The sequence below is a fragment of the Rhinolophus hipposideros genome (genome assembly GCF_964194185.1).
Source record: "Rhinolophus hipposideros genome assembly, chromosome: 6".
Classification (NCBI taxonomy): Eukaryota; Metazoa; Chordata; class Mammalia; order Chiroptera; family Rhinolophidae; genus Rhinolophus; species Rhinolophus hipposideros.
Genome location: NC_138052.1, coordinates 74,881,745 through 74,907,431, shown reverse-complemented (window position 1 = coordinate 74,907,431; position 25,687 = coordinate 74,881,745). Strand labels below are relative to the sequence as shown.

The 25,687-nt window shown below is 45.8% G+C and overlaps 1 protein-coding gene across 4 annotated transcripts in view; it reads right to left on the bottom strand.

Moving 5' to 3' along the window:
* The window catches only part of NRP2 (neuropilin 2), a 126,625-nt gene that overhangs the window by 51,902 nt on the left and 49,036 nt on the right, over positions 1-25,687 (bottom strand). For all 4 annotated transcript variants that reach the window (XM_081052683.1, XM_081052681.1, XM_081052684.1 and 1 more), the window contains 5 exons: positions 16,811-16,955; positions 14,143-14,492; positions 12,083-12,227; positions 7,751-7,867; positions 4,684-4,824 (listed from right to left, as the gene is read on the bottom strand). In XM_081052683.1, the coding sequence (XP_080908809.1) occupies positions 4,684-4,824; positions 7,751-7,867; positions 12,083-12,227; positions 14,143-14,492; positions 16,811-16,955 (898 nt within the window). The remainder of the gene's footprint in view (positions 1-4,683; positions 4,825-7,750; positions 7,868-12,082; positions 12,228-14,142; positions 14,493-16,810; positions 16,956-25,687) is intronic.

Here is a 25,687-nt window from a genome sequence, read left to right as displayed (position 1 = left end):
TATTTCCTTTGATTTCTCTGCAACCATCTACCCACTATACCGACCCATACTTCATCTCGTAGGCATGTTGACACCACGGTGAACCCTACTTCTTGTCCTCCATTCTAATGCAGTTTATTCAGTGGCCTGATTGTATCAAAACAGGCCCATCTACCCCTTACCTTTGATGGGATGACCACCATTTGCAAAATGCAAATATTTCAGAACACTGTGTTCTTAATTTACTCCCACTTAAGTTTGCCTTTGAACCCAGAGGAAAGGTGCTGTTCTCTCAATCCAACAAACATATAAGTGCTGGGCAGTCAAAGCTCTGTCCTTCCATAATGGCATACTACTCCAAATAGGCTTTGCCTGTTTTCCTTATATCACTTCCATGATTTAAAGTGATTGAAATGAAGTAATACTGTAATCATCCTTCATGAGGTCAACAAATGTATACAGGAGCATACATTTATGGAGACCACACACACTGGAGGATTCTGAAGCTGACCTGGCGTAGGACCCTGTATCTCTAGTCTTCTTGTCTCATTCTTGACCATATGTAATAATAACGACAATAACAACAAAGACAATTACTACTATTATTTGTAGTACTTAGTAATTACTTAGGAGGCTCTTATTGATTGAATGAAGTAGTTCTTACACTAACCAGTGCTATGTTACTTGCTTACTTTACGATGGTTGTGCACTGAGGTAAACACAATGAACAAAACATTAGCCATTGAACACTCCCATCAAGAGGTCGTAGAGAAGGCTCATCCCCCTAACTACTTGCTTCTTACTTTCCACCAAACTGAAAAGCAACAGCATCAGCAAGGGCCCGGTTAGCAGCTCATAGAAGCCTCTCATGCTGTGGTCTGCTGGTGCTGGCGCAGCGCTGAGCAAGACAACACTCTGTGATGATGGGCATAGGCTATACCTACGCTTTCCCATGGAGTGTGGCTACTGAGCCCTTGAAATGCGGCTAGTATGACAGAGGAATTGAAGTTGATAGTTGGACTTAATTTTAATTAATTAAAATTGATATAGCCTCACGTGGCTAGTGGGTACCATTTTAAAACAGTACAAGTCTAGACACAAGGGCCATTGCAAGGGCTTTTCGTCTTATTCTTTCAAGACTTAAATTGGATTTTCCTCAAAACTCCCACTAGGGGAGAACTTTCTGTGTCCCTTTAGTTACAGAGAAATGGCCAAGAGGCTTCTCAGAGAATTTGGGACAGGCTCCTTTGCAACCACCAGGGGTCAGTGAATTGGGAACAGGTTCCCCAGGGGTGGGTAGGAACACACTCCAGGCTTCTGAGCCACAAGCCAAGAGCTAAAAAAAGAAATTCTGAGTGCCTTGAAAGACTATCTTGAAAAACAAAAACAGTGGAATGAAACCAGTGGGTGTCTTGTCAGCCTTAAGCAACCATTACTGCTGGCCAAAAGAACAGAACTAATTGCTTACTTAAAAGGAAAAAGAAAAAAACAAGACGAGAAAAAAAACAAAACATGAGAAAAGAACTAAATCAGAAAACATCTAAGGAATGTAAGTTGATTCCACAGACACTTCTAACCAAATAGCCTATGTATGATATTTCAACATGTCTATTTTCCTTTTTCTTTCTTCCCTTCTCTTCTAGCGCTACTCCTTTTGCACTTGACTGAGACACCTCCTTTCTTAAATGTAATTACTTTTGTTTACCAATCTAATAGGGAAGATAAAACATATGGCACACTTCTCTTGAAGAGTGGAGTGGTCTCCTCTTTGTGAAATGGTGACGTGTGGGTGACACAGCGGCTTTCAGGTTTGACTTCGAAGGTCCAGGGACTCTGATCCCATTAGCATTTGCCCTGCCCCTAACCAAGCACAGCTGTTTCCTTTCTCCCAACTGCTCCCCTCGGGGCCCCATTTTTTTTTTTGAAGAAGAAGAAAGGACCACCCTGAACAGAAAGGGCTTTCTATCCTTTCCTACTTAAAGCTCAGTATCGAGTTTTATAAGAAGGAATATGGGAAATACAGCAAATCATTTTTTAAATCATCAGAGGGTAGAGGGAAGGGCTCTGAAAACAATATTATGATTTTGTTTTCTGGAAGCCAGTTACAAGTGCCATTTTTCCAAACTTCAGGGATTCCTCTGAAAGAAGAAAAGAACTATTTTCCTTCTCAGTATCTTAGGGGAGAAACACCATGAGATCTAGCAGTTCCTTATGGCCTTAATTTTCTTTCTGTCCCCATCCAGCCAGCCAAAGGTTGGAATGCTGCCCGCATTGCGAGCTTGCTCTGAAAAGCCCTCCCAAACCGCAGGGCCTAATGAATCAACTGGGAGGAGGAGAAGGACTACAATTCCCAGCCGGTAGCCAGGGTCAGCGGACGAGGCATTCAGGTGAGGGCGAGGGCTGGACAAGGGGGAGACAGAGGTGAATGGGCAAAGGGACAAAAGTGAAGGCCAGAGACAAATGGAGAGGAACCGAAGCTCTCTGTCACTTGCTAATTGGTGGCCTTGTAGCCTGGACAGGGCTGGCCTCAGACAGTCTTTGAGAAAATCTGCTCAGAAGAGTGCAAGGGAGGAGGCTGAATTATTAGAAAGAACCTGAAGATGGATGCTGAATAAGAGCGAGGAAATCTCCCCATGCTGTATCATCTTCATCCCTTTATTCAAAGGGCCTCTGCCAAGCTTTCCCCTTATATACACACCCGTGCATGTAAACTACAAACACACTGAAACACAAATCGATACACACACTCACACAAACACACAGAGATTCACACGTAAAACACATGCACACAAACACATGCATACACATATTTACAAATATATACACATCTACACACAAAAACACATAAAGCACATACACACACACAAAAAACCCCAAACACTTTCAGAAAGAAACATATCCAAAAACACATACATACACACATAACCCAGAAATACACACATACACACACTATGCATACATACACATACGCAGGCCCTACAAATTTTTATTTTCAGATAAAAAGTGGGGATGGGGAAAACAACCAATTAATTGGGCCAAGTCTCAAAGGAGAGCAAATAAAATGAAAAATCCAGGCTGGGTTATAAAAATAAGTATTTTTTTTTCCAACGTGCAGGAGGCTCATTATATTAATTAAACATTACTGCAGTGAACGAGAGGAGGGAGGGTGATTAAGGCTGGGACGAGGGTAAGTGTTCTCTCCTGTTGCCCGAGGCCGTGGTGATCTTCAGATATTAATCTCTGCGAGCACTCAAATGCTGAAGAGATAAACACTTGAAATATGAAAATGTTTTTCTCCCGAGCAGACGCTGTGACCCTCTGGGAAAGCAAGTGCAGGCTATGTCAGGAGGCTGGCCCGCAGTGCTCTCCTAGTGTCCGTCCTACCGCCATTCCCTGGGGACAGGGGCAGCAGAGCAGCTCTGCGGAACCCGGCAGAAAGAGGGCACCTTTCCCCTTTGATTGTCTAGTCAGGCAACATTTAATCGACTAATTTTCAGAATTAACCCCTTTCCTCTCAAATGCGTATGGGGACCTAAGGTCCAGCCCACGGGGTGTAGGAAAATGGAAAGCTAATGCATGGAGTGCTGCAGCCAATGCCTGTGAGAGAGCATATTGCTAAATTATCTGGAATTTTGCAAGCCGGTTGTTAAGCGCAAGCATTATGAAAAATTAAATTACATAAAGTTACAATGAAATAAATGATAGGAGAAACTAAAGGTAATACATTCTCAAAACTCAACACTTCCTAATTATTTTAATACATTTTACCCGTACCAATGCTGCCAAAGTTATTTATATCTATTACATCTGTATGATGGAAAAAACCCTATACACTGCAGTATTACTGCACTTCCCAACTCTACCTCCAGCGATGGTTGGTAGCCTGAATTCAATCATAGTAGGAGCATTTACATCACGGAAGCTGATCAACATTATAAAGCTGTTTTTTTTGTGTTTGTTTGTTTTTAAATCCTCAGAGAGTTGATTGTGAAATATTTACCAGAATACCCCTGTAAAAGCATGTAACAGTGGAGATGGTAGATAACTCTTGCTTCTGTCTGTTTAGAAGGGCTAAAGGCAGCCCCTCACTATAAACAGTGCCACAGAGCTTTCTGAAATCTGACTTTCTGAAAGCAAAAGGGTGGCTTAACAATATTCCCAGGACTGGCAGCAACATTCTTTGAGGATAAGTGCCAGGCAGCATGGTGAGACACCCATGGGTGTGGCAGTATTTCAGGCCCTCGACTTGCTTTGCTACAGAAGCAATGATAACCTAGGAGAAGGATCGGTCAGACTCTGAGGCCAGTGGTTTCCTAATGAGCCATTTTAGGAACAATACCCAGTTTGCCATTGACAAGAGGCTCTGTGATGGTAGCAGTGAGTGCTGGCTATGGGAACAAGGGCACATTGACTCATCCCATCTCCTAGGACCTCCCAATTGTTCTTTCTTTCTTCTCTTCTTTTATCTTGGTCTTTCTTGCTCCCTCCCAGCTTCTTGCACTGTAATCACAAGAGTGGGTATGAACCACCAACCCATCATTCTGTGGAGTGACGTTGTGAGCAAAGACTGTGGTGGTTTGTGGGCAAAGAGCAGAGGATTGCTCTGTGGTGGGAAGTTATGAAGCCTGTCAGGGACTCTGGAGCTGAAAAACATGGAGCGGGCTCGCCTTAACTCTTTCGGCTCTTTATTCACCGTGGGCTTACCTGGAAATGTCCGGTCATTTGGGCTGGAGCTGCTGGTCCAGGTGCTTCTGAGCCACTTGGCATGGTCGTACATCCAACCGCAGGGCTCCTCCAGGAAATCAAAGTTGCAGTTGAATCCTGAAGGGAGCTGCAAATCTTTGTCTAAAAAGGGGGAAAAAATAACCCAGAGGAAAGCAAATGAAATGGATTCAGAGAACAGCCACCGTGGTGCTATTTCAATGGCTGGCAAAGCCTGAGTGCAGAGCAGAGAAAGAAGTGGCTCCGTTTGCTTATTCATTTAACTCATCTTGGCGATTGCTGGCTCTCGGGTCAGCCTTTGGTCTCATCCTTCCCAGGCATGAAAGCCAAGTCTGCCAGTGGTTCCCATAGTAAGCAATTATAAATGAGGCCACCAAATGGCTTCAGGCTCTAATCAACCTCTTCTGTCCACCTCGTAAAGCAGACAAATGTGAAAATCACTGTTCCCTAAATGCTAGAGAAGAGTGTCTCCCCAGTGCCTCCGTGGAAGGCTGTCTCCTGCCAACTGGCTCTCAGAAGTGATGGGGCAGTCCATTAGCATCCAGAGAGGCTGAAATGCCAGGGAGGTGCTGGCCAGGGAGGAGCAAGTGGCCTCAGAAACAAGCAAGGCTTGTTTGCCACCCTTCACCAACTTGTGATACGTCTCTCATTTCAGAAGACCAGGTCATTTCGGCATCCACAGGGGGAGGCACGGCCAGGTGGGAGATTTGGCATGTTAAGGCAAAGTGAGGGGCCCAGACCAGCCAGGTGCCCAGCTCAGTGCTGACCAGGAGGAAAAATAATTGCACATGGTGCTGAGCGCCGGAAGGCCCAGAGAATGCGTTCCTTGTGGAAATCTAAAAACCGACCGCACAGTCGCTTATCCTGTCTGCTCAGGTGTTCACCTGCCTGAGCTAGAAGACTGAACCCAAGGCATTTCCTTTGAGGTTCCACTCAGCTCTAAAAATCAGTATGAGCTGGTGCCAAACATGTGATTAAGTGGCAGTGGGTGTGAAGGTGGGGGAAAGAGAGGAAATGGGAACCCAAATTTGGAAACTTGCTGGCAGTGGGTGTGGAGACAGCAGAAAATTGCTGGCTAATGCTGGTGGCAGAGAGGAAGTGAGGTCTCCAGCCTTCTCACTTCCCTTCTTGGGGTTCCCAGAGAGGAATTTCCATGAGAAAGGCCTAGAATGAGGGTTAGAAAGTCTAAAGGGAACAACAGACTGGTGGAAACAAATTGCTCACACGATGGGAGTGAGGATGGCTCACTTCTGAGGGGAAGGGCACTGATGGCCTCAGAGGCAGAGTGTCACCAGGCCATTTGTCTCTCCCCTTCCCAAGAGGGAATATTTAATGTTTGCCCACCCATGGCCAAAGTCAGTTTGAATCAAGAAGAAACACATGGAATCTATTACAGAAGCATCAACCTGTGGCTTGGAAAAGTCAGCCCTTAGCCCGCACCATCCCCTTCTCCCAACAATTTCTGAATTTCTATTTTTCCGTTCAAAAATATGGAGTAATTCAATATACTATAATTCCTCTCTAATGTTTACATGCATACTATATCTCAGGAACCAGATTCCACAAAGAGATCTTTCGTAAAAAGAAGTGAAGGGAGGAACCACCAAAGAAACCTCAAATAAAACAAACCACTACAAACGGGAAAATTATATTAAACTTCTGAACATTTGCAGCAAAACCCTTAAATTTTCCTTTGGACTGGCATCCTCCTGCCCTCCACCAAGCTAACGCTGCTAATCCAATACCCTATATTAACTCCCTATGCATTCCACTTTTGGCTCTCAAACTATCTTAAACATGTCTCGGAAGATTCTCCCAGTCTCTTTCTCCTCTTTGTAAAACAAAAACAAGTTCATTAAAATGTCGGAATTCTGTGTTCAACTAACCCTGACCAACAGTGTCCCTCCGCCCACACAATATACAAAAGCACATTCCTAAAAGCATATGCATTAAATTATCATTTTTCAGTCACACGACTTCAACATTTATTTTTGGCTTCCTTCCCATTCTTCTTTGCAGCCATTTTTTTTTTGGGGGGGGGGGTGGAGGAGCGTTGATCACTGCATTAGTGCAGTTCCTCAGACTGTGAGATGGCTGAATGTGCGGGCCCGAAAGAGCCCACCTTCTACCTATGGAGTCAGCGCTACATCTTTATGTCTCCACTTCCCAAGTCTCTTCACCAATCTTCCCTCATTTTATTTAAATGAACATTTAATAAGGATCAGTAATTTACTGTAAATTGTCAAGCATTAAATTCTAGCCAAAAATGCCAGGTGTTCCAAAATTTGTGGTTTGTTAGGAATGTCCTCATACTCGGTAAACTTTGCAGTATGATTTAAAATGTGACGTGCTTTTGGGTTCTGCCAATTATTGTCTTTAACTAACTAGGATATGTTTAGAAGATGAGAAATGGAAGTAATACAGATTTCCCATGTGAAGAGGCTGACCCAAAAAGAGGAGGCCCTGAGTTGTGAAGGTTCAAGTGCCTTTTCACATTTCTGCCTTTGTCACTGACCTTCACTCACCTCATGGAGGACAGGATGCCCTATCTTATGGAGTCATAATTATAACATGTGCTCAATCAGCGGTGGTGAAAGACACAGGGAAATGCAATTAACGAATGGTTAACTGCTGAGTTAACCTAACCATTGTGCTCCACGGGCCATGTCACCCACAGGTCTTTACCTGACTGTACCGTGAAGACACCGCATCGTAGGAAAAAGGATCAAGGCTGTGGATTCTAAGAATTGAAGTGAGGGCTAGAGAAAGAGACTTCTCGAAGGAGGAGTCCTCTTTAAATGGACTCTTACCTCGGCTGATGACCAGAGGGTTCATGTCCCTGGGGCTGTACTGGTTGTCCCAATATCTGAACACTTCTACATTGGTTGTAAATGGCCACTGCCCCAAGCCCCTGAGTACCCAACACCTCTCTGACCTCTGGCCCAGAGGACCCCCAAATCCCTGCTCCAGCCACAGGCCAGCCTCTATTCCAGCTGGTTGGTACTTGTGCCACCCTGGATGAAATACAACTTTGACCCCCGATTCTCACCATCTTCAAAGCTGCAGTTCTCCCCACACTCTGTGGTCTCCTCGTCAGTGGGATATGGGGTGGTGGTCTCTTCACTCTTCATGGTGGGTCCCAGCGTCTCTACTGTGGGCTTTGTATCTGCGTAAAGGAAAAGGAAGGGACGTGAATGCTGCATGCAGCAGCCTGCATTGAAACCAGCAGGAGGAAGACGCCAAAAACTAAGTTTCCTCTCTAAGTGGGGGGTTATTAGATAAGGAAAAAGGAAAATGAAGATGAACACACACACACACACACACACACACACACACACGCAACACATACCCTCTGAAGTCACCTCTGTGTGCATCAGTGAAGCCAGGAACTTAGACTGAGTTGAACAAGAATGGTCCCAAACTGCAGAAACAGCCCTGAAACAAGCCCAGACCCAAAGCCATGCTCTTTACACCACCGCAGAGGCCCTGGGGCCGACACAAGGGCCAGAAAGGCAGTCATGGATCTGAATGATGCTGACCCCAAGGCAGTGCTAAACCGAGCTTTGTGTATTCCGTTTAAGACAGAAGTGCGGGTAATGCACACACAAAATAAACTTTGCCCATCAAAAACAGTTTGAGAAAAACTCGTGGGCTTAATGATGTGGAAAATGCCTATCAGTGCACTGCCTCTTGGGTGGCAGCTGACGTGCCTTCCCAGCTCACCCCTGCTTTCACGTGGAACAGACTTTCTCTTTTCAGCCTTCTCTGAGTCACAACTTTTTGAACCAAAGCTAATGCGATTTAGAAGGCCCACCTATAATAAGATAATCAAAAGCACAATCGCCAAAGCCATAAGCAAAGCCAGACGCTTGGGAGGTATGACCCCAGACACTGTTGTTCCGCGTTTGTGCAAAACGAATAGAAAGGAATATGGATTCAAAGAGACTTAGACTCCACTTGGTGGAAACAATTTGGGGCTGTGCCTTTAGGTCAGGGTGTGGCAAATTTAAATGCTTCCTGGATACACACAGTTACTATAAGCGAGGATGGCTGATTGGGGGTTGGGAAGAGAGTAAAGTGTGGGACAGAAGGTGACAGAGGGGATCTTGCAAGCCTGATTGAAAGGAGGCCACCATGAGTGGCTCCAGCAGACTGAGGACCCAGGGTGGTGGGGGGAGGTCACCTCATGTGGCCAGATCTTGCAAAAAAAATTTCACCACATGAATTTAGAAATCCCCATGGAAAACCTCCAGACTTGTCAATGTTGGCAACTTATTCAAAATAGTATAACAAGCAGCATGCAACAAATCCTGGGCCAAACCTGGCTGGAGGCAGTCAGTTCTGACCCAACTGATTCCTTCACCCATCCATTCACTTGTTTGTTTGCTTATGCCAGTCATTCATTCAGCAACCATTTATGAAATGAATGAAGATGTGAGTCAGGCCCATGGGTGGGGCAAAAAGGAGTCTGGTAACTGGTATTCAAGCCCATGCACTGTGGGGTGGGGTCTTCGTCCCAGAGCTGCACTCCAATGAGACTCCCCAAATAAGCCCGTGCATTGTTCCTCCCATTTCTATACATGTTCCTTTGCACTATTGTGAGTGATTAGGCCTCTTTGTCAGGCCCCTTCAGGATACCATTGAATAAAACCAGGAGCTGAAGGAAATCACTAAATATACTGAATAGCTGTTTCACGGTCGACTTCCCATCTTTCTGCTATTAAATACTACGCACATCACCTTGTGGACTTCCCTTTGCCGTGTCTGCCTCTTGCTAACAGTAAATAGCAAATAACCTCAAAGCGTCCCAATTTGTAAGTTCAAATTTGTCACTGTGTCACAGAATCTCAAACTCAATTGTAAAGCAAACTCTGGGCAGGAAGGCAAGAAGTAATCATTTGAAACACAAACCGACTAACAGGTGAAGCAGCTCTGTCAAATTATTTAGCTGCAGCAACTCTGCCCAGCCTATGATTTTTCCTGGTGTCCTTTTAGGGTAGGAATGAAGAAGTGAATCAAGGATGAGTCGCAGAAATGAAGGGACATGTGAAAAGCAAGAAAGCCACATGGCCTAGAAGAGCAGTGTCTGGAAATATTAGATAGCAAGATGGGTAAGCTGGTTGGTGGAGATATTAAATCCAGGGGCACCAGGGGCTAGCGAGGCCACAGGAGGGCTGGGCGTGTGACTGACAGTGAGGAAACAGCAGCCGGCCTCTGTGTCCACTGTGTTTGTTCTGGGCGCTCCGAGGTAACTGCCCATTAAACTGCAGCGCTCCCTGCAATTGAAACCAGATGTCCGAGACTTCAAAGGGAAGGAGGCTGGGCAGAGGGTAACAAACCCTAACTCGGATCTTCCAAGGAATTGCCAGGCAAGACTTTGAAATGAGAAACCTGTTGCTGACCATGGCCAGTGTGATTTGGGGCAAGAGTGAACAAGGCCATTAGCAATTGTCCGGTCAGTCATAAAACAGGGTCCGCCTGGGAGAGGCACGGCACAGAGGGGCAGCGGAGACCAGGGAAGTGTGAGTCAACCTCCAGCTAGCTGAGCGACCTCTGGCAAGTGGCCTCCTCTCTCTGGGACTCAGTGTCCCTGTCTTTGAAAGAGGCATTTGTTTGGATCTGTAATTTTTTTTCAAACTGTATGTCATACTCATTAGTAGGTTGTGGAATCAATGTAATGGATCTTGACTATTTTAAAAACACAGACTGTACTATTTCAGAATGCACTCACCTGGTAAGGATGAGCACTGCATTGGGAACCTTTTGTTTCAGTTACGTTGACATATACTAACAGGTTTATTATGGGCTAGTTTTAAGTATTTTATCTTCATTATTTTATTGAATCCTCAGAGCAACCCTGGGGGGTGTAGATATACCATTATCATCCCCATTTTTCAGCTAAGGTAACTGTGATGTTGAGAGGCTAAGTAAGTTGTCTGAGGTTATGCCACCAGCGGTCAGCAGAGTCAGGACTTGTACTTGGCAATCTGTCCCCGGAGTCCAGGCACTTAGGGATACACTATTCCCCATAGGCACACACGTGTGTGTTCTTATGTGTGTGTGTACACGTGCACACATGTGTGCTTACAAGTCAAATGGGTCGTGATAGACATTTATTTTAAATTTCTATAGATGATGGTTCAAAGTGTTTCAAAGCCACTGGCATAGGAACTCCCATGTCCTCTGAATCTCTAACCCTCTGACGCTAAGGAGGCCATAAATGAAGCCATCTTGCATCACTGTTGGAGGGGCAGTTTTTAGCACCTGCAAGTAGACAGGTGATGCACATTCAGCAGGCTCCAGGGAAACATGGCCTTACTCTTACCTATTGGGGAGTAAAGTATCGCCCCACTGAATGTGTTCATTGGGGCTGCTTTCAGTCCAAAGGTGAGAGAGGCTAATTTGGGCCCGATTGCTGCCTGCGTGTCTCAACGGGACTCAACCTCTTTGCCATCGTAGCTGGTGCTCAGGAAGCACTTTTCTCCCTGGGAGCCAAAAGCACTTTTCTGACATGCCCTTATTAATCCTTCACCATACGCTGCTGGGGGAGCTGGTGACAGGTACAGCACAGACAGGAAAAGGGAGATACCTGGGGCCCTGGTGGGGAGGGGAGGAAGGCTCAGCCTGCTGCTGCTCCTGCTGGCACTGGGCTCGTGTAGCTGCCCTGAGCTCCTTTTGGCAGGCAGCGAGTGAGCTCCGGGGGAGATCAAGTGCCAGCACTGCCGAGGAAGGAGGGCTGGTGCATAGAGGGAAGGGGGGCCTGACTCAGAACAGGGTGCTTCCCTGGAAACAAAAGGTGGGCATGCTCAGAGGATCTTTTCCCTGTTAAGGAGAATTAGAGGTGCTGCTTGAACCTGGGCCACCTGGCAAAGGCAGGAATGAGCAAGACTCCTCCTGCCACACAGTGGGATGAAATCCTGTTCCCATCAGCTCACCAGCAACAGGGTCCCTCCTGAGCAAATAAATGCCTTTTACAGATGTGGCTTCGAAATGAAAATGAAGTCTCTTAGCCACTGACATCTGGAGGCCAGATTCAGACATAAACCGATTACTTTATCGTGAGGATTTCTTTTTTTTTCTTCCCTAAATCAACAGCCACAGCTCCTTGGTCTGAAGAGTCAGGGTCTAATTGAATTTGGGTGGGTGGTATGTGGTTATGATTTGTTTTTGAGAGGCTTGGGTTGGAGAGCTGAAATAATCCTTTAAAAAGGACAAAGCACAATCCTTGAGAAATTGTCCCAAGACTAGAGGCTGCGGGGCCCGTGGTTTGAGACAGGAGAACATGACAGGGCCCAGGGTGGGCAAATGGGTGTCCCCTCTGCCTGCAGCCATGCTACGGTCTGACCTCCTCCCAGGGCATCTTGGGAAGCCAGGGCCTTACCTGTCCAGTCACAGCCAAGCACCTCCAGCCGCATCCCAATTCCCGCTGGTGACCACCTCTCGGGATATACCCTCACGTACTGTGCCGGGACGGGATCGAACCTTCGGATGTCAGGGGTGTCGTAGTGCATATTCCCTTCAAAGAGCTGCAGGGGACACAGGCCACTCAGCCCTCCTTGTGGGAGACCCCTTCTCCGTCACCCCCTTTTTCTCTTTCCTCCCCCTTCTCCTGCCCACCCCTCACATCCAACCAGAAGGCAGCGTCACAGTGATTCATGATGGCTGGACATTACCATCCATGGGAGCGCCATTCTCAGACCAGAGTTCTTATTCAGTTGGAAGGTGGTTAGAGAGCCACAAACATGGAAAATAGGGAGCAGATGAAAGTGGCAATTGCCAGGCCTCTCTTCTATCCTGAAACTGAAACTGAGGGCTTGGAAAAGAATTAGGCTCCAAATGAGTCTTAAGCTGGACCTAGCTAGAGAGAAGAGAAGGGAGCTAAGTTTACCTTGCCTGTTTTGAAGTCCTCGTGTCTTAGAAAAAGAAGTTCGAATCTAGTTCTTTATCTAATGCTTGAAAGTCTAGATTCAGAAAGTCCCAGTTGACTGATCGTTCCAAGTTCACTGAGAGCCTGAAGGCAAAGTGACCATCCCCTTCTCTAGGTCAACAACCACGCCCTCTGGTCACACACTGATGTTCCCCAAACCTTTGCTCAGACTGTGTTCCCCAAACCTTTGCTTAGTGGAGGCAATCCCGTCCAAAGAAAACTTGGCTAGAGCCCCAATACATAAAACTGATCACAGTGGGGCTGCCCTGGCTGAAGCAAAGTGGGGAACCCAACCCAGAGCACACCTGGGAGCCACTGATTTAGGAGAACATGGGTGTGGGGACAGCCAAGGGCTGTGGCTGATTAGCATTCACGAATACTGCAGGACCATTCCATTTTGCAGAATGCCCAGGGTCGACGATTCCAAAAGAGAGGCACTGTCACAGGGAGGGCAGGCTCTGACCCTGGCTCCATCATCTCCTTTCCCAGGCCCCCAGAAGGGTTAAGAAGAGCCAGGGTCAGCTCTCCCTGGGGAAGCCTGTGGTTCAACTTCTCCTTCCACTGAAGGTTCTGGTTACCAAGCCCTGAGCCTTTCCAAGCCTCTGGAATTGTAAGCTGGGAGTTGACATCAGCATTGCAAAACCTCCAACCCAGCCCTTGCCTCTGCGTTAAGAATGAAAACATTTGCTCAGTCGAGGGGCTAAACAGAGACATGTGATATGCCCTTCCTTACTAGGGGCCCTGTACTTCTGAGGAAAATGAGGGGTAACTTAGAAATGAGGATCGGAATGCCCAGCTAACTGGGAAATTCACCTGGAGAGGGACAGAGGTATGATGTCCTCTCCCCTTCCTGGGGCGCCTCTGTGCCTTGTGGAAGGCTGACCTTCACTCCTCTGAGTGAAGAAGCGCATACACTGGCCTGCACTTGTGGCCTGGAGCAAGTTTCTCTTGCTTTTCCACAACCTCAGGAGGAGAGGCAGGAAATATCCCAGAGTCACGACTAGGAAACTACAAAGGAGGGTAGCAACTTTCAGAAAAACACAGATATTTTTGGAAGTAAATCCCTGGTCTCTATAGTCTAGCCTCCAAAAACCACATCTTCTTTGGATGTCTGGCCAATTCTGAGGAAACCTTGTCTGAAAGAGAGTAGAAAGGGCATCAAACTTCACAGAAGTTAAGCAGTGGTCAGGCGTTTGGTCTCTGGAGTCAGAATTATGGGACCTGGCTCTACCACAGGCCACACTGCGTGGCCCTCGGCATGACATCCAGCATCGGCTTGTCATCTCGAAAATGGGAGTGACAAAAGGGTCTACCTTCTAGAAATGTTGTGAGGATTAAAATACTAATAAGGATTAAAATAAGGCATTTAGCACAGTGCTTGGCACAAAGTAATCTGCTAATGAATATTTGTTTTATGGGATTACAGGAGTTTGGTGAATGACTGTCTAGGTGGGAAATAAGCACCCCCAACTTAATCTCCCTGTTTAGGGTAAGGTCCACCGGGAACGGCCTACCTTCGGCTGCTGGGTCCTGGGGTCTTGGATGTATTCCCAGTCCTTGCCGTTTAGACTGTAGGAGACTTTGAACTTGCGCACAAATGCCCTAGCTTCCACCGCAGTGATGCTGTCTCCTCCTCGGGCCCCCTGGATGATGACGCCTTTCACTGTCTTGGGCACTCCCAGGTCCACCTGAAGCCACTCCTCTCCCGGCTGGGCCTGAGGGATCCGAGGGAACCAGCCTGAGCGGCTGCTGACCAAGCGGGCGGCACTGGGGCTCCAGAGGTACTCTCGAGTGGAGGAGGCCGAGATCTGAGAGTCGGCGAGGAGGCCGGAAAGCATCCCCAGCATGTTCGAGCAGGGGGCGTCTGCGGAGAAAGGAGGAAAATACAAGAGGTCACTGGGACCACCCCCATCAGTAGAGAGCTGTAAAAGAATCCAATTATTAAACTCTAAGTTAGCACTGGGAGCGAGGCTGCCTGGGTTCATGTTTGCTGTGCCACATACTAGCTGTATGACCTTGGGCAAATGATGGAATCACTCTGTGCCTCAGTTTCCCCAGGTTGAGTACTCATAGCAGTACTTACCTCTTAGGGGTTGTTGTGAGGATTCCGTTAGTTACTATATAAAAGTTCACAGCACAAGGCCTGGCATGTCTAAGCATCTAAGGCTGTTAGCCAAAAACTCATATCCTTGTCAGTGGCACCAGTCATCACTGACCCTCCCGGGGCGGGGAACATAGGGGAGCATTGTTTCCTGGGTGATTGTTTTCCCAACTGGACAGAAACCTTCCTGGGGTCAGGTCTTTACTTCCACAGTGTTATTACAGCTCTTTACTGCCTTCTGTTCTTCCCACATGCTGTTCCTGCTCCCCCAAATGCTCTTCCCCTCAGTCATCACCAGACTAACCTTTACTCACCACCCCACCCCAAGCTTGAGAGTCATACCCTCAGAAGGCCATTCCCAAACTTTCAAGCAACAGTCAATTAGGTCTCCTCAGTCACTCTAAGTCAGAGTACTCTGTTCTTTTCCTCCAGACATACATCTTAGTTTATAATTATCCAGTGCCTGTCTTTGTTTATTATCTGTCTTGCCCACTAGCCTGAAAATTCCATGATGTCAGAGACCCCATCTGCTTTGCTCACTAGTCTAGCCCCAACTCCCAGCATGGGGCCTGGCACACTGCAGGCCTTCAATAAGTTTGTGGAGCAAATGAGTGAGTGGAGAATGCATGAATAAATGGTGTCTGGCAAGGCAGCGTCTACAGTCAGTGTGAATTAAATACTTGTAAACTGAGTTAAAGATCAAAACAGCCCTCCAGGTGGTCCCAATTCTTCAAATCCACTGGTTCTCTTTTCAATTTTCTAGAAAAGAAGTCTTAACTAAGTCCTGGCTGGTTAGCTTGTGCTGGCCTGGAAGAGTAACATGAAAGGGACAGGTGGGGTTAGGATAAACCACTCCCATAAGAGGGAAGCCGAGAATTGTGAAAAGGTGACAAGAGCAGAGAATTTATATTGAGAACATGTGGGTTCAGTTCCTGGCTCTGCCACCTCCTGGTTGGGTGACTTTGGGCAAGCTGTTTATCCTCTTTGAGTCTTGGTTTTCTGCCCCATTCACCTCATAGGGTTGTTAGAGACAGTAGAAAACATGGTGTCCAAAGAAGGGATGTGAAAAATGGAGAGACCATATACATGTCAGGTGTTTTAGCCAGAAGTTTGAAACAAGGTCCCACCATGGAATAGTCCCTCTCAGAGCTATTAGAGCTGGGTGACAGTATGGTAGACAGATGTACACTGAAGACCCTTCCAGGTCAAAGAAGCAACTTGCTTGCTCTGGGCTGAGTCCACAAGGTGAAGGGTTCAGATTGTTTATTAATGGCCGGGACTGGGCCAGCCACCATCTTCTCTCTTCCATACCACTGCACTAGCCTCCTCATGCTATCCCAGCTCCCACTCTGGTCCCCTCAATCTGTCCTCCATGTTGCACTTCTGGGGTCTCAGCTCACATTCCATGCCTACTCCCTCACTTTCTGTTTTGGTCTCTCTTGGCCCAATGCCATTGAGCAAGCTGTGATCGCTGTCTGGTGCACTTTTCCTCCCCTCTTTACCATGTGATGCCTATGTGCCCTCTGCCATCATCTCGGTCACCACCTCCTTAAGGAAGTTGTCCCTGACCTCCAGGACTGGGTTAAATCCCCTAAAATATTCTTTATCGTAGTTTAGATTTTACATATATTTATGGGTTTGTCTGTTTATCACTATGTCTTCTCAATTTGTCCAGATGCCCCCACAGAGCTGGGTCTGCTGTGCTCATCACTGTATCCATAGCTCCTTGCATAGCTCTTGGCCCCCAGTTGAGGCAGCAGAAAGTGTCATCTGAGAGCTGGGCTCTGAATTCAAACTGCCTAGATTCAAACCCTGATTCTACCACTTAGTGGCCAGGGGACCCAAGTCTCTAAGTCTTGGTTTCCCTGGCACATAGCATTCAAAAAATATTAGCTAGTAGAAATAGTAGACATTTAATAAATATATACTGAATAAATGAATGAAAAGACGAACTCTGCTAGGATGTGAGTCCTTGAACCAATCCTGGAAAGGTCACATGGTGCAATCATGCTGCTTGCAGAGAACTGAAAAAGGGAGCAGAGCCCAGGACACAATCCAACCTCACGGGAGCCCCATCTCACCTGTGACCCGGCAGCCAAAGAGCTCCAGCCGGAGGGCAATGCCCGAATGCCAGGTCTGAGGGCGGACCCTGACGAACCTCGTCAACAGTGGCGTGTGCAGCTTGTTCAAAACCACCTCTGTTGCATCATTGTTGGCTTGGAATACCTGTAACATAAGATGTAAAACCACGTTATTTAAACCCCTATTTGTAACTGAGCCACTCGTGCAGCCTTTCAAGGCGGTGGGAAAGTTGTGCGGAATTTTATTTCCCTCAAGTTTAAAAATAATCAGTGAGTTTGTTGTTTGGGGGCTTTTTCAGAAGCACCATGAAAAAAAAATCTAATTTCTCACACAGCTCTAACTTGAAAACAATAAATGGTCTTCACAAAAACTTGGAGGCAAAGAAAATTTTGCCTCTGGGCTGAGAGCAAGTAGAGGAAGGCGCCTTGAAAAGGAAAACACTTGAGAAGCTAAGAGACAGAGCGGGGAAAAAGTAGAATATCCTTTAAAAATGTAGCGGAAATGTCATCTTTTAGGGCTAAAGGACCTCACTCACTAGCTTGAACTTGATTGACCTCTCCCTCTTCCTCATGTTGCAGGCATATAGTAATATTTGCAGAGTATTTTATAATTATAAAGTTCTTTCAAATTGTTTTTGTTAGTTACTTAGAGGTCTCTCTGTGCCACAAATGGGTGAGAGAGTAGGGGCACCGTCTACCCTCAGTGCCCCTGTGTCAATCAACACATTCTTGGCTCTCTCTGGTCTTTGTTATAGGGTCGGGGTTGCAGACAGTCCCCTTGGAGTCCTGCTCTGGCTTCCTCTCACTGTACTCCCCGCCCTGTAATGAAATCCATCCCTGTCCCCATCTGACCAGTGCATCTCTTATGGGAGGAAAGGCTTTTTGAATCGCTTCTAAACCAACATGGTGGGAGCAAGTCCTAGCTTACCAGATGGTCCAAATCAATAACTGCCATATGGACCTTATGCTTTTCTGCACTCTCCATTAAAAAAAAAAAAAGTAGCTGGAGCAAGTATATGTGAGTTTCCTTGATTTTCTTGGATAAGAAAGGAAGGAAAGACCAACTAAGCAACCATCACTTCTAAATCATACCTGCCATAGCCATAACAACCAAGTGATTATAACTGTATTCACAGCTGACTCTGTAACAACTAGCAATTTCTCCTGGGTAGGGGGACTAGATGCTTCAGCTCATGATACCTATAACATGCCAGGTGGTTGAACATTGACAAGGCTGGGAAAAGGGAATGGGAAACTGGTATAATATAATTAAATATGAATACCTTTGAGACAGACACTCTGTAATGACAATTACGTCCACAACATCCTGGAGGTTAAGTATTATTATTTCTACTTTATTGATGAGGAAACTGAGGCTCAGAGATGTCTGTCTGGGTCCAAGGCCCTTGCCATGTTTTTAGGCTTTAGCCTGTGGATTCCTGGGTTGACTCTCATCTCTCAAGACATTTGCATCATTTATGTTGGTGGTGAGGAGTCATGGAGCCCCTACTTCAGGTCTCCGAGCAGGGGTTGAATAGATGTAGAGATGCTGTTCACTGATGTGTTCCAAGTATGTTATCTTCCCACTTAGAATGCTCTGGGTAATAGCCAAGAGTACCACGGAAGCTCAGAGCTAATGAACAACATGTTCCTTTCTTCTCCAGAAACTGTTAACTAGGAGCTCTGCCACTTGGCAACCTTCACCCTGCCATATTTCCCACTTGCTAAGGTCCAAAGTTAGAGCCATTTAATAAACAGCATACCACTGATGGGGAAGGTAGACGGCAAGAGTTATCACACCTTCTGCAACCAAATGAGAAGGAGCTTGCTTACGACAGAGGAAAGGAAAGGAGGAAACAGGTTTTCACCAGTCCACCATAATCTGTTCACATCTTCTGTTCCTCTTGCTAAGCCCACTGAAATCTGGGGAGCCTCCTGCCCTGGTCCGAAGGCTGTCACTTTCCTCCTCTACTGCCTTACTGACCACAGGGAGCCCAGAAGCAGGACTGCTGGACCACTCATCTCTCCCAGGTTCAATTTGGCCACTTTCTGCATAGTGACTGAGGATAAAGAGGGGTGAGAAGACAAAGTGAGGGGAGGAGAAGGGCCAAGGAAACATATGGAAAGAGGGTGAGAGCTGGACACCTGGGAGAAGGCCTATGGAGAGAGGTAGAGAGAGGTGCCCAGGGCTCTATGATCTTAATCTCGGAGGGGTTACTGGAAGGAGGGAACAGGGCCCAGGAAGGCCCAGAACTTGCCATGCCCATTCCTCAGCTTCCTGGGTACTCATAAAATGCTCTGCAGCTCCAAAGAAAGGGATGGAGAGACTGAATCCATTTAGAGAAGGAGATTAATCAGTTCTCCTAGAATCAAGCATCAGGCAGAGGCTTTGTGTTTGTTTTTCATTTTGTTTTGGCAAGGAAGAAGCAACTGCAGCACCTTGCTTATTTTGGATGGGTGCGATGAGTACTGGGGGGCCCACCACTGGCCAGCTCCCTGAGGATGGTGACGGTGACTGTCTGTGGTCTAAATGAAGAGATGCTAAAGAATGGGGGTGGGTGGAGCTTGATTTGCCAAGTGACTACATAATTGGAGTGCTGAGTGGATTTGAACTTTAACATAGCTGTAATCCACAGCACCTAAACCATGCTGGTACTGTTTAGAAACACAGCACGTCTTATGTGTTTTTAATATCTAATTTTATCTTATCAGACCCCTTCATTTCTCAGCCTTGGCAGATAATACCAAGAAACTTTTTCTGTGTCTTTGGACTGCCTTTGGGAGGGTGGTGTGTATATGTGCGGGTGGCTGCATGTGGGAGCACGCCCGTGTGTACATGTCTGTGGAGAGGGTTGGTCCTCCCATGAATGCACATGGTCAGAGACTTGGGCAGCCCTGCAGGTCTCTGTCTACAGTGACATCCGTCAGGAAGGGAGGCACGCACTCAGTTTATCTGCCCTAGGCCATCAACCTGGCTGCTCAGATTGAACTTCCTTCTGCCCTTCCTTTTTTGCTCACCTTTTCCCACCTCTGGAACCACATGAAGGCTCTTTCAATGTGGTCTCAAATTACCCTTCATGTTTCTGAGCCCAGTCCCTTCTTGGTTCCTGATTTGCTTTTGACCTTGGGCTCATATCTGCCCTCAGCTCTTTGGACCCTTTGCTGAAGGAATACCATCTTACTTTATTAGACTATTTATATACCTTTCACTCTGAGTGTGGCATAGTAGGAAAAAACAAAACAAAACTCAAACACCACTGAACTAGGGGTCAAAAGATAGACTCTGCTATTAAGTAGCTCAAAAATGTGGGCAAATATCTACTTCCCCTGGGCCCCAATTTCCTCCTCTATTAAAGGAGGGGATTGTTTGAGTTAATTTGTAAGGTCTTTTCTGTCCCCTAGATTCTAAGGCTTTCTTTGCAAGAGTTTCCAATCTAGAACTGCCCCAAGAGTGTCCACTTTGTAACAGGGCACTTTAGTTACTCATTGTCCCTTACAGCCTAAGTGCTTTTGTGGGCAAGTGCTGTGGATTTTTATATACTTTAAATGGTGCCCAGAATACACAGTGAGTGTCCCACTCAGAGGGAGAGTCTACCTTGTTGATGTTTTGGTTCAACGACAGTTCAAATTATTAATAACAAAGAGTAATAAATAACACCTTAGTCCTTACATATTGTCTTTCACCCAAAGATATCAAAGTGCAATTTATGAAAATCCATTTTTAATGAAATATTAAGCACTCTCTATTTCTCCTGACCCAATGGATTTACAAGGTCTCTATTTTTCTCCATGTATCTCCCTATTTATAGCTGGTAAATGCTATCATATATTATACATCTTTATGACTTTCTCAATGCTTCTGTGGTTTCAGAATCACCCTTCATATGTTTTCTGATCAAATTCTCTGAGATGGATTCTTGGCTTCCAGTCTGGGCATTGCAAGGTAAGGGGTTATGTGCACGGGAAGTGATGCCAGGAAATTGGTTTTATTCCCTATTCCCTGCCGACTCACTGAATCACTATAGGCAAATCAATAAACCTTAGATACTTTGGTTTCTCCTTCAGGAAAATAAAGTCGATAATAGGCTTACAGATAGACACTAAAGTCTACCAGCTTTCCCTGCTGACTCCAATGCCTGCACAACACAGGACAGATGTTAGAGTGGAAGCTATGTCACAAGTAACAAATGAGTGTTGTTAAATTGGGAGAATTCAAGTTCTGAAAGCCACTGACTCTTAAGTCAAATCTCAAGGCCAAAAATTTTCAGGCTATCAGTTCGCAGTGAGATGCCCATAAATGCTGAGAAAACTCAGTGGATTGTCAGCGTGTGATACACCCAGGTAGGCATATATCAAATGTCATGATCAAATTATAACATCTACTTTAAAAGCTGGATGTCATAGATGGTATACATTTACGTTCGTTTTAAAAGAAACTTTCTAATATGATTGCTTTATCACCCAAAGGAAAACCAGAAATATGTTTAAGATGACCCTTGTTTTCTTAAGAAGTGGGGATAGAAAAAAGTATAAATATATATATATATATATATATATATATATATATATATATATATATATATAATGTTATGTTGAACATAAAGATTTCTTCAGGTGTATCTCTGTAAACCAAGTTTAAAAAACGATTCGGGGCACAAAGTGGTTTGGATAATCCGTTTGGTGTCTTGCTGAATTCTGAACATAATCCAACACTTGCCAATTGATTCTTGAGACCTTTGGTTTATTTTCAGTAAGACAATCTGAAATCAGCAGCACTTCACAGATTTTCTGATTTGCACCTCTGGGAGAGGGGTGGGGGCATCTGCCAATTAAATTGGCTGCTATCCAACATCCCAGTTTGGTTATTATCTACATGTCCCCTCCCAACCAGGAAAAGAAAATCAACATGTCTTGACCATGCCTGAAAGCTTATAGGACATAAACTATAACACTATGTAAAATAAAAGTATATATAATGTATTATAATACATACATACATAATATATACATACATATATATACATATATACATACTATATATATGTATACATACATATAATAATATATACATACATATATTATAATACATTATATGTATATATATTATAGATAACATATACATATTATATATTATATATAATATATATAATATTTAACACATATGTTATATATGTAGATATAATATATGTTATATAATATATATTAATAAATATCTAGCCATAAAGCATCACTGAGGGTTTCTGAGGTCAACTTTTCTGTTTTTCACCCCATTTCTAGTCATCGTCACCTTTCCCTGATGACCCGTCCGTAAGTCCCCAATGAAAACTATGCCATGACTTTGGCACTGTTGACAGCAATGAGTGTTCCGCCTGCCTACCTTGGAGGCCTCTAGGCAGCGGGATTTTCTGCTAGGCCTAAGTCCTTCTCCTATGCACCATTAATCTCTGCCGTCAACATCCGGGTGTCGGGACAGTGTAGAGCTCTACGTCCAACACCACAGCCCTTGAGCTCCTTGGTGGAAAGAGGCAGTGCAGGCTCATGGTGTTACCTGGCTGTTGAACCTTCCTCAGCGAGGCAGGCCCTTGGTTGCCAGACACAGACTCGCCTTTGAGCACTGTCTTCGATTTGAGCATGGCTTCCGTGTTCAGTCTGCACACACCTGTCTCTTCCTTTCCTATGGTGTGACCTACAGTTTATTTCTATTTTGCTGTAAATATCTGAATGCAACCAGCTCCAGGGACTGCAAAGAAAGCAGGAAATTTTTCAAAGACAGCACAGTGCTGCGGCCCTGAGGTAAAAACTGTGCAAGAGACGTTCTTCCTCTTCTTCCTTTTTGAAAATAAATATTTCTCTCCACTAATAAATGTTTCATTGCACCCAAAGTTCTCCTTTTCAATCTGCTTGGCGCAGACACTCAAGGAGGAGAACAAAGCAGGCAGAGAAGAGAAGTGGCAGGAGTGAAGGGCAGACACTGGGGAAACCAAGAGCAGCACATTTTAAAAATTCGTCTCAGAAACAATTGTTCCAACTCATCATCACTGCAGAACCAAGTGCCTGTCCTCCCTCCCCACCCCCTTCCCTTACATTTTCTCTGAAACCAGCCATGGGATCGACATGTAAAAATAAATGGTTAATCAATGGATGCCATCCTGTTTAATTACTTTGTTGCATCAAACAGGCAACGGGTGGTGGTGGGGTGGGGGTGGACACACTTGGGGAAAATGATGTTAAGGTAATGGACTTTTTTGTTCCTTTTTGTAAATCATGGTCCTGATATTTCTCTCTTAGAACTCCTCCTTAAAGACTATAAAAATTATTTTTCAAGCTGCTTTCGTTCTAGTGGACGTGGGAACTTAGCCAGACAGAGTAAGAAGGGATGTGTCTCTCTCATATATACTATATATGGGGGAGATAGGGACTTGGAGGGGGGGTCAGGATGGGGGTAGGACAAAGAAAGTTCCCTCACCACGAAATGTTCATTTATGACCATGATGCCCTCCTATCTCCTCCTCCTTTACTTTTGGGCTTTTTGTCATCCAGCACTTTTGCTGATGTGAAGTGGGAGATGGAGAAGCAGGAGCGTGTCATGGGGTGTAGGGTGGTGGAGACCGGTGGGTTTCTTTCTGGGGATGGGGGGGAGGTGGGGGGATGTGCGTATCCCCATCTGTGTGTGCCTTGTGGGGCCGTTAGATTTACTGCAGGATTATGTTACCCCCATTGAGACGCTGAGCCCTGGAACACAGCATACTAACAGGATTAGGGTTTCATGATTTGAGACAGGAAAGCATCAGGGAGGAAAGGAGAGGAAGGTCGCTCAGGGATTTGGGGCTGGAGGGGAGATGGGGTGGGGGAGAGTGCAGCATCAGAGCAATGAGGGGATGGAGGGATTGGCCAACATCCTCCTGTAAAGGTGGGGGGAGAAACACAGGCATTCTAACTGGGTGGGAACGGCCCTCCACACTGAAAAGCCTCCTAAAACAGACACTGCCACATTTTTTAAGGAGATGCCTCTAATTTGCAGGTGGGCAGAGGAGAAAGTGAAAGGGTCAAGGGAGTGAGGTTCCTGAGCCTATCAGCCATCTGCATTCAATCTCTTCAGGAGGGGAATCTCAGCAAACCAGAGCAGGGAAATGGTGACGGCAAACAACCTGACCATCTATCAGACGAAATGCTATCTCCAGGTCTCATCTAGAGACTCTAGAGTTAGGGCAAAGAGAGTGTTTTCCCAGCCCAAGCAAAACTGTGACACCCTTCCAGATCCCCTGCTTATTTGCTCTGTCCCTCTGTGCACAGCAGTGGCCTGGGAAACAGGTGGAATTTAGCATCAGGCTGAAAGAGCCAGGGAGGCTGGCCTCAGCTCCCGGAGACAATTCAGCACCCACGAGAGTTGGGTGAAGCCAGCCATGGGAGCCTGACAGAGAAGAGATTCCAAGCTTATGTATAATGAAATTTTCCCTAGAGCTTCCTAAGTGGAGAGGCTAAAGGTCTGAGCTCATCCCACGGCAAATGGATAAGGAACAAACTTAATTACCTAGGGCCCTGGATTCTCCTCAGTTATAATTGAGGGGGACAGAGAAACGGGGGGACTTGAATTCGGAAATGGTACGGGCCCTTTTCTGAGCACATATAACTCTGGTTAGATGATGCCATCATATCCACGACTTTTGAAATCCAACGTCCATTACTAGCTGACAGTTTGAGTCGCCGTCCTAATCTTCTATACAATAAACAAAAATTACAACATAAAAAGGATAAGGGGAAGCCCGTCATCCACCAGGAGGTTTAAAGAAAACTGTATTTTGCAAAACTCAAAATTATTAATTGGAGGAATGATTGCACTCCTTAGAAAAGCACGAGGCTAAGAGGGGTCACGTTTATCTGGGGCAGCTCCAGTGCAGGCCCCATCAGATGCAGGGAGAGGTCTGGATGACTTATCAGGTCCCTTCCAGACCTCTGATTTTAAAAGAGGCAGATAAATATCCCATGGGGCCTTGTTACTTTTTAAATTGATAACTTGCTTCTGCTCAAGAAGAGCTTTGTGGGTCTAATACATTAATTATATCTGCAGAGAGCCTTCCATCTACAGATCCCAAGGTGCTCTGCCAACAGTAGCTGCAGCACCATTCCATTTGGGTGAACGGAAACACTGAGGCACGGAGCTGTTCAGAGACATTTCCAAGGTCACACAGAGCATCCTCTAAGAATAGACCTCACGTGGTTTGAATTGGGAGCCAACAGATTTGGGGTGGGGGGGGTTGGTTTTCCGACACCATTCTCTCTTCCCCTCTGTCTCTGATATTCTCTCAGAGGTTTTAAAATTCTCAAATGGCTTTCAAACTGATTTGTTTTAATTTAGAAAATAAATATAGAACCAGGGATTTTTGAAGTGGGGTGTGTGTTTTAAAGGGATGTGGCCAAATCAAACGCACAGCAACTCCTTTCAACTCGGCATCCTCAGGATTCTAGGATGGAGCCCAAACGCCAAACTGATGAGCCTGGCACTCTAAGCCATGCAGTCGGTCCCCCAAGCACACCTTGCCTTCAGATCTCCACCGTAACAGAGGATCTCCAGGAAAAGGCACACCTCTCGACCCTTAGACTGAACATCTAGGAAGCCAGTTTCCTTCTGGATGAAAGATGATGAGCAAGGCATGGATCAGATTGTCGAGAGCACCCGCCTGGAAATAAAAACCTGGAGACCAGGTACCTTCTGCAGGGACTCCCCAGTTCCCCAGGTCCCTGGGGCAAATTGCTTGTCTCTGAGAGCTTCAATTCCACAGTCTTTGAAACTGTTACATTCAGAAGCCAATAAGCTGGTGACTGAGGGTTCTCTGAGCCCTTTGGAGGTCATTACATTAATACAAGCTTAGTGCATTT